The sequence below is a fragment of the Lutra lutra genome, chromosome 6 (genome assembly GCF_902655055.1).
Source record: "Lutra lutra chromosome 6, mLutLut1.2, whole genome shotgun sequence".
NCBI classification, from domain to species: domain Eukaryota; kingdom Metazoa; phylum Chordata; class Mammalia; order Carnivora; family Mustelidae; genus Lutra; species Lutra lutra.
This window is the reverse complement of record NC_062283.1, coordinates 10,774,933-10,788,462: the sequence shown is the minus strand read 5'-3', so window position 1 is coordinate 10,788,462 and position 13,530 is coordinate 10,774,933. Positions and strand designations below refer to the sequence as shown.

At 46.2% G+C, this 13,530-nt stretch overlaps 1 protein-coding gene across 1 annotated transcript; it reads left to right on the top strand.

The window, feature by feature from the left end:
* Positions 1 to 720: 720 nt before the first annotated feature.
* RBM24 (RNA binding motif protein 24) lies at positions 721 to 13,214 on the top strand. The gene is made up of 4 exons (XM_047734415.1): positions 721 to 1,173; positions 2,324 to 2,447; positions 3,970 to 4,024; positions 11,008 to 13,214. Exons 1-4 carry the CDS (start codon positions 1,006 to 1,008, stop codon positions 11,369 to 11,371), a joined length of 711 nt encoding a protein of 236 aa, XP_047590371.1. The 5' UTR covers positions 721 to 1,005; the 3' UTR covers positions 11,372 to 13,214.
* The last annotated feature ends 316 nt before the right edge of the window (positions 13,215 to 13,530 follow it).

Sequence of the window (13,530 nt, the reverse complement as noted above, 5' to 3'; positions counted from 1 at the left end):
CAGCTCGTCAGTCCAGGTCGCCGGCCCTGCACCGTGGCCCAGCGCAAAGAGCTCGCGTCGCCGTTTTGGAAAAGCGACGCAGCTCCCTCCGGACTCAGTGTGTGCGCTCCGGGTCCCGGCTAGGACCGCGCCGAGTCCCTAGGACTTTGACGGGTTAGAGCAGGCGACGCTGAGAGCAAGGCCGCCTCGGGCCATCCCCAGCCCTGCCCCAGCGCCGGCTCCAGAGCCCGAGCCCCGCGGCCCAGCGCCGCGCCGGGAGAGAAGCAGCTGTTCCGAACAGCTGGGGGGCGGCGGCGCCCGGCACCCCAGGTGCGGCCGCGGCCAATCGCAGGCGTCCGGCCCGCCCCCTCCCCAGCGGGGCGCCGACCCCCGGCCCGCGGGGGAAGGGAGCAGAGAGGTGGAAAGCCGTCCTAGCCACTTGTCTTCCAGCTTCCGCGGCGGGAGGGACAGAACCGGAGCCCCAGCGGCGCGGAGTCCCCCACCCCCGGCCCCGCCGCCGCGCCCCCCGCCCGCCCACCTCCGCGCCCGGACGCGCTCACCGCCGACCCTACCCACGCCCCACCCAAGACACCTACCTAATTTTTCAAGAAAGAAAAAAAAATCTACCTCTAAACGCGCCCGCTTCTTCGCTCGAGGACCACCCTCTCTTTTCATTTTTGGCCTCCCAGCCGGGTGAGTGGAAACCGCTTGCACATTCTATAGAGCAGGATCCTAACCCAGACGATCCGGAGAATTTGTACCGTGACCGGCAGGGGGGGCGGGAGGAGAGAGAGAAGTCAAGTCTCCGGGGCTGCTGGCGACTTCGGAAGCCGCGCGCCCCGCGCCCTCGGCCGCCCCCGGCCGCTCGCCCCCGCCGCGCCGCCGCCCTCGCCCCCACGCTCGCCCTTGGCCCCCGGCGGCCGCGAAAGGGTGCGGGAGACGCGGAGCCGGAGGAGGAGGCGCAGCCGCTGCTCGAGCCGCAGCCGCAGCCGCAGCCGGAGCCCGAGCCGCGGAGCGGGCGCGAAGATGCACACGACCCAGAAGGACACGACGTACACCAAGATCTTCGTCGGGGGGCTGCCCTACCACACCACCGACGCCAGCCTGCGCAAGTACTTCGAGGTCTTCGGCGAGATCGAGGAGGCGGTGGTCATCACCGACCGGCAGACGGGCAAGTCCCGGGGCTACGGATTTGTAAGTTGTGCGGCTGGGGGCTGGGGTGGGGTTGGGGAGGGGGAGGTGGGGGCGACAAAGGGCGGCGGGGAAACCGAGGACTGCGGGGGGCGGGGAGGCTCGGGGCGGTGCAGGGCCTCGGGGGTCGGGGTTTGCAGTGGGGGGCTCGGCGTGACAATGTGAGGAACCCCGCGGACGGGGGCGGCGCTGCCCCTTTGCTCCCGGCTGAACTGAAAGTTTGCGCGCGGCGGAGCTGGGGAAGGGAGGGCCGGCTGCTCCCTCGCGGGGTTTCGAGGGGACCCAGCGCCCTGCGGTGTCGGGGGGACAGGCGGAGCGGGGGTGGAAGGAGAGCACTAACCACTGCTGGATTTGCGGGTGCGCAGGGCTGGGAGGGAGGGGCCGCAGCCCCTCGGAATCGCACTCCGGGGTGGGAGGCCGGTGGTTAAGCGCGCTGTTGCTTTGTAAAAATGCGTGTTGTCTTCAGGCGTTCTGGCTGGGGCGGGGAGGGGACACCCCAGGAGGTCTAGGGCTCTACTCCTTATGCCATCCCCCCCACTTTTTTTTTAATTGCAAAGATGGATTCTTTAAAAAGATGATCCTCTGGCTCTTTGCTGAACTGAAAGAGAGCATATTAAGCCTCCTGGGGATTTAAGCGTGCGAATTCAGCTGCGGGAGAGCCGGGAGCTCCAGAGTAGGACAATAGCTATTGTCGTTAGGGAGTGCTTGCTGGTGGTTGGGAGCACTGGGCGGATGTGAGGCTGGACTTTCTTTAAAGCAAACAGTGCCTCTTAGGCTGGGTAGGGACCTGGGGGGTGGGAGGCGGTCGGGGGCGGGAGGATCTAGAGTTCCAAGACGGAATTCAGGCTTCCGACTCCCTGCTAGGCCCTACTAGCGCCCTGAAGACTTTTGAAGTATGGGGAGGGGGTTGTTTCTTTCTTCCTCTCTGGGTTTTTTTTTTTTTTTTCCTTTTCTTTTCTTTTCTTTTGATGGGGGAATCCAGGAGTAAGTTCCGGGTGGGGGGGGGAAGAAAGAAAGAAAAGGAAAGAGGAAAAGTTTAAGAACCCCCTTAGTTTTCTCATGAATGACTTCTCCAGGGTGATTCTTGGTTTCCTTCGGGGGTTGACTTAGAGCTTTGTACGTATGTCTGTGTGTGTGTGTGTATGTTGCTAAGGTCACCATGGCTGACCGAGCTGCTGCTGAGAGAGCCTGCAAGGACCCGAACCCCATCATTGATGGCAGGAAAGCCAATGTGAATCTGGCATACCTGGGCGCAAAACCAAGGATCATGCAACCAGGTGAGAAATGTTCCTCCTACCCACCCACACCCATCTTGAGACCCCCTCCCCCCACACCCCAGCTTCTGAATAGAAGGAATCCCTGATTCAGAAGACACTGTAGATGTTTAGTAAAGTTGAACCAGGCTGGTTATTCTAACCAACACATTAAATGAGCATTGTCACCGGCTCTTGCAGGACTTGAAATGTACCTATGTGCAAAAGTAGATCTTGGGGGTCTGGACAGTTTGTACCCACCCAGACTTAGGCTTGACTCATCTGTTTCAGGTATGACATACAGTCACAGTCTACTCTTTTATTGTCCAGTTTTTAGCCACTTGTAGATCATTCACATGTGGATTATGTGGGCTCAATGTGTCACCTCCCACTGGTTATACTTCCCTACATACTGTTGTCTCTCCTTCTACCACCATGGCCCTGTCCTCAGAGCGGCAATCCAACTTGAACTCTGACCAGGAGAAGCCTGGGGGTAGGGGTTAGGGGATGGCGTCTGGATGGTAAAGCTTTAATATTAAATCACAGACTACTCAGTAGTTAAAGAAAATGGGGAAGATTTCAGTATGCCTGGGTCCTCCTGTAACAGATAAAGAAACTGACATGTAGAGATGGGAAATGTTTTACTCCAAAGTGGTCAGAAGGGAAGCGGGCTTTTATCTATGTGAAAATTTGACCTTTTTGATTATTTACAACACTGCCCTTGCCATTAGCACAAATAATTAAGAGTTGACTGCTGAGCAAATGGGAATCTTTTTCTTGGGTGAGCAACTTGGTTTTGTTAAGTTATTTCCCTCTTTACTCAAGTGTTGCCATCTGAAATTTTGGAATGGTTGACACTTCCATCCTAGTAAAATGGATTTACTAGGGAACTAGATTGTCAAGAAAGTGAGCACATGTGCCCACATCCGTGAACATTAAAACATTTGTGTTAAAAAAAAAAACCCAACAACTTGTGTTTGTGTGTGTGCTATCCCGAAAAGGAGACTTTGTTTTCGTGAATTTTTTAATACCATAATCTGTAAAACCCATAATCTTCCAAAGCATTGTCCAGCATGTTCCAAATTACAAAAACTTTTTATAGATCGTGATTCAGAACTGCAGGAATATTTGTGACATGTAACTTCATTATCAAGTCCTGTTGTTCCTGGTTTCATTCCATGAGAATTTTTCCCTGGTCTGATTTTCTAAGGTCTTCTTGTGGGACTGTCAAACTTTGCAGATAATTTTTAGTATCCACCTGTAGCTTATTAAAATTTTTACTTGGGTCCATGGTAACATTAGTAAAAAGAACTTTTAAATATATATATATAGTTAGTTAGTTATAATATACATTTATAATGATAACATTAGTAAAAAGAACTTTTAAATATATATTTATGTTTGTAATATATATAATATTTATCATTATAAGGCCTCAAAAGAATGATGATCTTCTCTAAGGGAAAGTTGTGATTGCATTTTATATGTAGGAGTAATGCATGCCTAACCATGCACAAATAGAGAATGTGGTATGTTTTATTGCTAGGTTTTGCCTTTGGTGTTCAACAGCTTCATCCAGCCCTCATACAGAGACCTTTTGGGTAAGTCAACTCATCATGCCCTCCTAAGTTTCCATAGGTATCATCTGTTAACCTGCCTGTTACATGCAGACAAGATCATCATGTCACAGAATGTTCCTTGTGATACATATTTATAAGCGTTTGTACCTTTTTGATGCTGATAATATAAATATTTTTAGATGAGTCAAGTTACTGACCAAGTTTGCAGCCTCCAAACCAGACACATTTTGAGCTTATGATTAACAAAACAAAACAAAACAAAACTACCAGGTATGACTTGTGTACGAGACGATTGTGTCCCAGCACCGTGATTACTGTTCAACTTGACTCAATGTTATTTATCTCTTTCTAACCTGACAGGGCTCGTATACAGTTAAGCTAACTGATCAGAAGGATACGATGTAAGAGGTGGAATAGTTCTGTTTGGAATTAAACTCTGTAACCAGTAGACTCAGACACACAAGCTCAGATGGTGATTAACGATGCATGGATGTTGGTGTTGTTGTTTCATTTTTCACAATAGTCAATAGACCTCCGTGTGCTTTATTTTTATTTATTACAGTAATGAAGTGGTGTTGATAGCTAAACTGTGTGCTTTTTACTTAATTGAAAAGAGCTGTAGTGAAAGTGTTTTCTTTTCCTCGGGGAAGGGGCTCTTTGTGTTTTTGATGTTGGTGGTGGTGTTGAGGAGTGTTGACTTTTGACTTTGCCATGGGAAGCAAAGGGCCTTTTTTTTTTTTTCCCTTGCTTTTAAGCTGTAGCCTGTGACTTCCACTTAACCATATTTTTGTAGTGAGTGCTAAATTGTGTGATTTCCCTCTGTGAGAATACAGATTTCATTGCTTGCATGTCCTAAGTTTCTGTTTTACTGGGGAGTTTTCTGGGAATGGGGCTCTTTTCTTTGGCAATGTGTATCCACTTTTAGGCCTTCTCATTTAAAGATTCAACAAACACTCATCAGATTTCACTGACACTAGCCAGTTTTCGGAGTCGAGTGGCACTAACTTCCACCTTTCAGACCTAACTCAGAAGAAAAGGCTGCTCATCTTGTTGTTGCCTTTGGGCTCTGTGATACCAGCTTTCCTCCTCTGAGTGCCTTTTTTTCCCTTCTGTTTGGACACCGTAAGTGGGCAATCCCTACCACCTAAATTTACTCTGACCCCTTAGAGTCTGTTTGAGCTGCATTCTACCTGAATGACATTGCTAGAACTCCAGTTTTAGAGGTTTCAGCTCCCTTTTTAAATATTCTAATTGTTCAAGAAGTGTTTTATCCTCAGGTATATTTTCTTCTCTAGCTTAGAACCTAGACATCTGTGTAACCTGAGAAGGTCAGATTCTAGATAGACAGACAGACAGACAGATATCTGCCTGATGTGTCTCCAAGGATAGAGTAATAATCATTTGACTTGGAAGGGTCAAGTTGTTTTCCATGAATACATTCTTTTTTTTTTTTTTTTTTTAGATTTTATATAGTTATTTGACACACAGAGAGAGATCACAAGTAGGCAGAGAGGCAGACAGGGAGAGAGAGAGGGAAGCAGGCTCCCCGCTGAGCAGAGAGCCCGATGTGGGGCTCGATCCCAGGACCCTGAGATCATGACCTGAGCCAGAGACAGAGGCTCAACCCACTGAGCCACCCAAGCGCCCCTATGGATACCTTCTTAAAACCCTCCCTTTAACATAGGGATTCCTCACCTTACCGCCAACCCTTACTTTTTTAAACCATGGAAGAGTATTCTGTCCAATATGATTAGAAAGGACCTTCATATCTCCATAGCTATCTATCAGTGCCCTATCCCAGCCATCCTGGGTACTCACAACAAATGGTGGGTTGATGGGTCCATTTACGTCTGTAGATCCTCTCCTCATTGGTCTAGACTACGTGGAAGGTGGGATTGGGGAGGAGAACATACATCCTAACAAGTGGTGATGAACTTAGTCGTGATCTCACAATAATAATCTTGAAACAGTTACACAGCTAAATCGATCAACAGGTATTCGCATGTGTTTATGTTTCGCTGTGCTGAGTAGATGATACAAAATAAGGAGACTACAAAACTAATACACACCAATCAAGAACGATTAATTGCTAAGATACTTGGTATTTAGGACAAAAAGAATTCAGAATAGCCAGAAAACAGGTGAATTGGAGAGGTTGGACAAGGCTTCATGGAACTTGAACTAGTCTTGGACCAGTGGTATGTCTGGACAGGTAAGGAGGGCTAAGGGGTGAGTTGAGCATAAGCAAAGACAGAGAGGAGGAAAGATTTAGGGCATGGAGACACCAAACTGTTTATTGAGGATATGGAGAGCTCAACGTAGAAATTTGGACTGGCTGTTGTAGTCTGCATCAATCCTTGAGAAAGAAAGTATCATGAGGAAAATAAGAATGACGAGAATAAAATGTCCTATGGAAATTTTAAATCAAGCATGCTTTGATAGTAACTTTATTGTTCATCCCTGCTAATATTAAGCTGTCTTTATAAAGGATGGTGATTATTACTGTTTGCCTAAATTGTTTGAACTTGAGATTCTTATTAGAAATAGATAGCATTCCAGGAGGACCAAGTGAACCTTCTCTTTTCTTTTTTTAAGGGGTTTTTAAAACTGCTCTAATTCCCAGAGTCTGTACCTAACAGATCACACCTGGTCATCCTCAATTCTGTTGGAATGCCACAGATTCTTATTTTAGGCCTGGAAAGAAGCTTGAGAATTTTTAATCTTACTTGATTGGTTTGAAATTGTAGTAACTGAACTAATTTTTTTTTTTTATGTGGTCCTTCATTGGCCCCCAGATGATTCTGGGCTTGTCAAGAGAAAATCTTGGCTTGAAGGAATTTCTGATGTAACACAGTGGGCAGGTGTATGGATACTGGTGCATTTGCTAAGCAATGTCTCAGAAATACTTTGTTTGCAAGAAGCATTTTCTCATTGAAACCTTAGAGAGGAAAGACTATGCATCTGAGAGTAGAAAGTTCGAGGCTGGTTTAGATCAGGTAAATGTTTATTCAGTATACCTTTAAGTGGTCAGGGTTTCTGGGGTGAGGAGGGGTTTGAAGATTTTATTTATTTATTTGAGAGAGAGAGAGGGAGCGAGGGGTGGGGAGGGGCAGAACGGGAGGGAGAAGCAGACTCCTGGCTGAGTGTGGAACCCAATGCAGGGCTCGATCCCAGGACTTGTAGATCACGACCTGAGCTGAAGGCAGAAGCCTAACTGACTGAGCCACCCAGATGCCCCTTAAGTGCTCAGTTTTATGCTAGTTGTGTTAACACTGTACTAGATACTCTGCTATTCACTAAGGGGGCAGGAGAGGCAGTAACATTAAGTGAACCTATCCTACAGGCACAGTACTAGTAAGAGATTTACATAAATCATGTACTTCTCACAATACATCTTTGACTCAGGCTGTTCATGTCAGCCTGTGAATGTCCTTTCCAGGGGTGACAAAACAGATACAGAGAGGTTAATTAACTTGCCACAGGGCTAGTAAGGAATAGAGTTTAGTTCTAGGTTCAGAATCATGGTTTCCCTGACCTCAAAAGCCGTGTTCTTTTCTCTGTCAAGTTATAGCCAGAAAGACACAATTCCGTTCTCCCCTGTTATCTAGTAAGGAAACTGAGAAGCCCCCAGAAGGGTTGTGGCTTCAGACAGGGAGGAGAGACATCAGGTTCGTGGGACCCAAGAAGTCTTCATGAAAGAGGTAGAAGCTGACCTAGATTTTTAAAGGATGGTGGAAGATAAGGTTCTTTTGCATTGAGTGCCTACTTTATTCATCATTGTGGGCTCCGTGCATAGATAATGTTATTTAATGCACAGCAATTCAGGGTTGGAAATACTGGATTCATGTCACATATGAGAAATGTGAAACCAGAATGTGATCCAAACTCCTGCAGGCTCTGTACATAGTGAGTGCTAGAGCTGGGTGGATAGGATTTGGATTTTAACAAGTATAGATGGAACGAGGATTGGCTTCCCTGGCAGAGGGACGGCATGAGCAAAAACGTGAAGATCTGGAAACATGTGGCTTGTCCAGGGAACGCGGAGGAGTCCAGCTGACCTGGGTTCGAGGAAAGGTGGAAAGGTGCTGGAAGGAATGTTTTGGAGCCAGAAGCATTAAAGGCCTAGTATGCCAGTGGGGCCACAGGTTACTAAACAGGCGAATAAAATGAAGACTTTGCCAACAGTCTGGTGATAGACTGGAAGAGGAAACCAGTTAGGGTGTCAAAAGTCACAAAGAGACATCAGAAAAAAGGAAAGGAAAAATGTAGTCAGTGTTCTTCGACAGTTGCCCAAGTGCTTTTGTAACCTCGAGGTATGCCCACTGTGTGACTGAGGGAGGGGACACTGGCAGGTATCTCATGGGGGGACAGATTCCCAGACTGACTTCAGGGGCTCCTTGAACTAGTCAGAGACCTCCTAGTGCAAGAATGGGTTCTGAGGCACCACCCTAGCCTTTGGTCCTTTCCTGCTTTCCTTCCCAAACCGAGGTATTTTAGGCTGTCCAGGATCTTCTGGACTCTTCCTTTCCCGGAGCCTCTAACGCTGCAGGGGTTTCATGTGCCTTCCAAACGTATTCCCAACCCTTGCCAGACTTCATGTAGGGTTCTGATATGCTAGGGAACTCTGCACTCTCATTGGTTGGCATTATCAAATGAAAACTATTAATGTAAAATCAGTGCAGAGACAAGAGTCCTATAAGCAGCACTCCCTATCTTCTAGTGCATTCCACACACACACACACACACACACACACAGACTTCATCCTGCCTTTTTGTAGGCTACACGTATTTTCAGTTACCAGCCGTCATTCAAAGATAACAAACCTGGTAACATCCTGTGGTCCTGAGAGCTTTGGGAGTACAGGGGTTAATGTTTCCGTATCAGGGAGATTCATACTGGCTGGACTTCGCAACTGATAGATGTTTTACTTTGGCCTTATAAAGACATTTTGCCCGCTGGAAACCCTTGTCGCATGACAGGATCAAAAATAGCCCGGCTGCAGCCCCTGCTGTCCATCACCACGTGTAAACCGCCTTGAGTGGAGGCTCTCCTGCCGCGTCTGCACCTTGCGGACCCCGCGGCCTCCGGGGACGGGTTTCATAAAGCCACACCTGTCGCTGTGAGTGAGTCAGTCACCTGACCTAGAGAAAAAAAGTCTGGAGTGTGTGTATGACCGCGTCTGGTTTCTGACAGGCAGCTAAGAACATCTCTAAGTGTCCTCAGAAACACTTGATGACGTCTTTTCTCCTGGCACTGGGAAAGATCTACAAGTCTAGTAAAATTGAGTGTATTTTTATCATTGGGGTCAAAGTTCATCACCCTCTGTGATAAATTCATCTTTTCCATGGGTGTTGGTTAATAAGGACTTTCTGTGAAACTCTGAAAAGGCAAAGCAAAAATCTGTGTTTTCAGAAATCTGAACGTGAAGTTTTCGGTCTTGAGTTCTTTAAAATTCTTTAAAATAAGGATCGTTACTTGTTGCTTGTACTTCCTGTTAAGCTGGCTTAGCCAACAACCAGATGGCATTAGAGTGTCATATTTTTAGAAATATAGGGGGTTCTGATGGGAGATTGCTTTAACGAAAGATGAAAATAAATCAGATATTCATGGTAGCATTTAAAAGGGGCAGTAATGAATCGCAAGAGTGAGAATTGAAATGCATGTTTTTTTTTTAAATACCTCTTGTGATTTTTTTTAACAAAATTAACTTTTAAGTAAGGTCCTTGGAATGTGTCTTGTATGTGATCTCTGAATGTGTAATTTATAAAGGTATTTGATGTTGCTTCTTGAACTTTTACAGGATAATACATAATACAATTGATATGTATATGTATTAAAAATCTATGAGTAGGGCAGATGTAAAACAAACATGCTGATCTACTTGTTGATTAGGAGGATATAACAAGAGTTAGTATTTGTGCAAAAAAAAATGTTTCCTTACTCATTTTGTTATGTAAACCTTTTAAGTTTATATGAATTTTAGAGCTATTCCTATTCCTACCTTTTCCCTCAACCTCATCATTTCCCCAAAACCCCTTCTGTCTGTCTTGCATAGAGATAAACAAGCTGGCTGACCTTCAGGTGCCTGATAGTCAAACAGGTTTGGTTGACCCTTATGTCCTTACGAATTTTATGGAGAGAAAGAAAGAAAGAAAGGCAAAAAGCGTGCTGCACATCTCTTTGGGAATCACTGCCATGAATGTTAATAGCATTTCTGTAGCTTCCCACAACAGCCTCTTGTGATAGAGTGAGCTGCACTACAGTTCGTTTGAGAAGTGTGATTCTGCTGTGTTTACCACACTTGTGAACTTTTAAACTTTTTTTTTTATTTTGTCGCCTGCTTCTTTTATCATCATTATTTTTAATAAGGGTGACTGAGGTTGTGGAGAGATTAATGTGTGCTGAGTCTGCCAAGCAATTTCAAGTAGGGTTGCCATGATAATAAACATACGGATTTTGTGGGAAAATTTATTTCAGTTTTGGGAAATCGGCCAACCCCCTCCCCTCTCCCCCCCCCACCCCGCCCCGAATTGAATGATCACGGATTACCTTAGGAGTCCTCTCTTTATCCTATTCATCGCTGAGCATTTTCCCCCTTCTTTGCTGCAGTTTTACGAACTCGCTGCAAAATTTTCCAAAAGTCTCAAAAATCAATTAAGCATGTATCCACTACCTCTCCGGTGCGCAGCCCTCCCGAACCTGCAACTGGTTTGCCAAACTTCTGTTGAATGATCAGCACCGGTGCTCTCAACCGATCCTAAATCCGACCTCCAGCAGGGAGGGGCACCCCCCCCCCCCTAGTTTCTGTTCGCTCAGTTCCTTTCGGGGCGCTCCGCGAGGCCGGCTACCGCCGGAGCACTCGGGCGGACCCCCGGGCGGGGAGATATTGTGGCAACCCTATGCTCGTAATAACCACTAAATTTGAGTCTGTCTGATCTCTGGACGCGCCGCGCTGCGGGCGGGAGGCCGGCGGCGCCTGACCCGCTGTCCCGTTCCTCCGCAGGATCCCCGCCCACTACGTGTACCCGCAGGCGTTCGTGCAGCCCGGCGTGGTCATCCCGCACGTGCAGCCCACGGCCGCCGCCGCCTCCACCACCCCGTACATCGACTACACGGGCGCCGCCTACGCCCAGTACTCGGCGGCCGCCGCCGCCGCCGCCGCCGCCGCCGCCTACGACCAGTACCCGTACGCCGCTTCGCCGGCCGCCGCCGGCTACGTCACCGCGGGGGGCTACGGCTACGCCGTGCAGCAGCCAATCACCGCCGCCGCCCCCGGGACGGCCGCCGCCGCCGCCGCGGCCGCCGCCGCCGCCGCCGCCTTCGGCCAGTACCAGCCGCAGCAGCTGCAGACCGACCGCATGCAGTAGGGCGGCCACGTGACCGGAGCCGGCTCGTTTCCCCTCCCCCTCCCCCCCTCCCCCCAAGCATTGCCCGGTGTGTCGTAGGTAAGGCGAGTGAACGTCGACCTCACAACTTTCAGGAGGGACAAAAAAAAAAAAAAAAAAAAAAAAAAAAGCAAAGCTATGCTCTCGTGAAGCAGAATTCTTCTTTTTTTTTTTTTTTATACTCCAGTAGTGTCGTAGATGAGAGAGAGAGGGGAGTGGGCGCCGTTTTGGAAATCGATCCCAAAGAGAGCCTGAGTCGAGGAAAGTGGGAGTAAACAGTGGAACTTCACTTTCAAAACGGGGTTTTTATTTTTTGCTCTTTTTATAGTATCAGGGAAGCAAACTGCCTTTTACAAGTTAGGGGATGCTCTTTGAATCTAGTCGAACCAGGGAATACCGAGCGAGCAATATGTAGCTTGAATTACTTTAAAAGCAGATTTAAAACACACACACACACACACACACACACAATGGCGAAAGCACTGATTGTCATTTTTTTAGCAGTCACTACGGCCTCTAGAACTTTTTCAGGTAAGAAGATCACGTTCTTACTCTCTCAAAAAATGGGCATCGAACAATCAACCTAGGAGCGTGGCAGTGGGTGAAATGGTGGACAGGCACCAAAGCGATTTTCTCATCTCTCCTGCGGATGAGCGGGACTGTGGAGCAAGTGATGTGGAATTAATGGGTGCAGCAGCTGTACAGACAATCAATAACACACACAGTTCTGGAAAGAACACATCACTTGTGCTTGTTTGATGAGCTTGTCACATTCTAATCCCTCTCCCCATCCTGTTTCAATTTTGGGAAACTTGTATCTGCTGGTGTCAGCAGTTCTGATTCTGAACTAGGATCAGGCTTTTACTACAACAGCCTTCTCTTTCTATTGATTGTGTTGACTCGTGGCTTACGATTAAAGGCAGGCAAAGTTTGCAGACTCTAAACCCTTAAGAACTGTCTTAAGGACGTTTATTCCCCCCCCCTCCCTTTTTAAATAATTTTACACTTTTTAGTATCTATTTCAGAGTCATATTTAAAACTATTTATTAGTGAACACAGTACACGAGACAACAAGGTGACCGAGATTACAGTTCTTCAAAGGTTAACGATAATGTGGTTTATACTGTGCCTTAATAGTAATGCTATTTAAGATATTTATTTTTAAGTTTTACTATGCTGCACTCTAAAGAAAGGAACTTTAGATGTGACACTGTAAAATTATGTATTCATCTCATGGCATAAATTATTTAGTAGGTCTAGATGTAGCATATTAAATATTAACCTATCCAACGAAAGATGTTGACTTGGATTTATTTAAATTCATATGTGCACTGTATAAGAGAATACTCTTACATTAACACATTTTAATTTATTTTTATTTTTAGGTTTTTTTTTTAAAATGAGAGATACTGCTAGTTTCATGCTTCCTTCTCTAAGTTTTGCTCGTGTAGATCTCATTTATTGGTATTTCATTAGCGTGACACTATTCTTACATAGTTTGTGCAGTTTTAAAATGCTGCTTTACTTTTTTCTTCCGAAACTGCAATATTTGCAATTTTTATTCTTAAACTAAATTGAATACTATTTTACACTGTATTGGATTTTTATACTTGAACAATTTCATACAAGGGAAGACAGGTTAGCATTTTTATGGACTTTCTCCATTATCACTGGATTTACTTTAAGTATTCCCATACTAGACAGTGTTATGTAATGTAGACATGACTCTCCTGTGCAAATTATTTATTCATTGTGTATATTGCTTTATAACATTTCAGATCTTCTAATCTATTCACTTGTATTAAATATAATTTTTAAAAACTTCTGTTGCATTGATTGTTTCTAATTTTGTTGTAAGGGTAGGACGATTTCTCCTTTTAACTTGCATTAATGACCATGATTTACATGTAACATTTTGGGTGAGCAGAAAGCTTCCCAGATGCCCTGTTTTTATACTTTTTAAGTAAATTTTATTAACCCAGCATCTTTCTTATATTCAACAAATGATCTAGGTCTTCCTCCAACAGTGAACCCTAAAGGACTATTCACATGAAATGTCACTGGAAATTGCTTAACTAACGGTCGCTCAGAAGAGTGGGTTGCAGAGGGGGCCAGTCCATCCGAAGCTGGAGTTGGGTAAA

Excerpts from the sequence above, each read along its gene's own strand:
- RBM24 (XM_047734415.1), top strand. The coding sequence starts at position 1,006 with ATGCACACGACCCAGAAGGACACGACGTACACCAAGATCTTCGTCGGG. Across the intron at positions 1,174-2,323 it reads AGTCCCGGGGCTACGGATTT|GTCACCATGGCTGACCGAGC; the intron begins GTAAGTTGTGCG and ends TATGTTGCTAAG. Across the intron at positions 2,448-3,969 it reads ACCAAGGATCATGCAACCAG|GTTTTGCCTTTGGTGTTCAA; the intron begins GTGAGAAATGTT and ends TTTTATTGCTAG.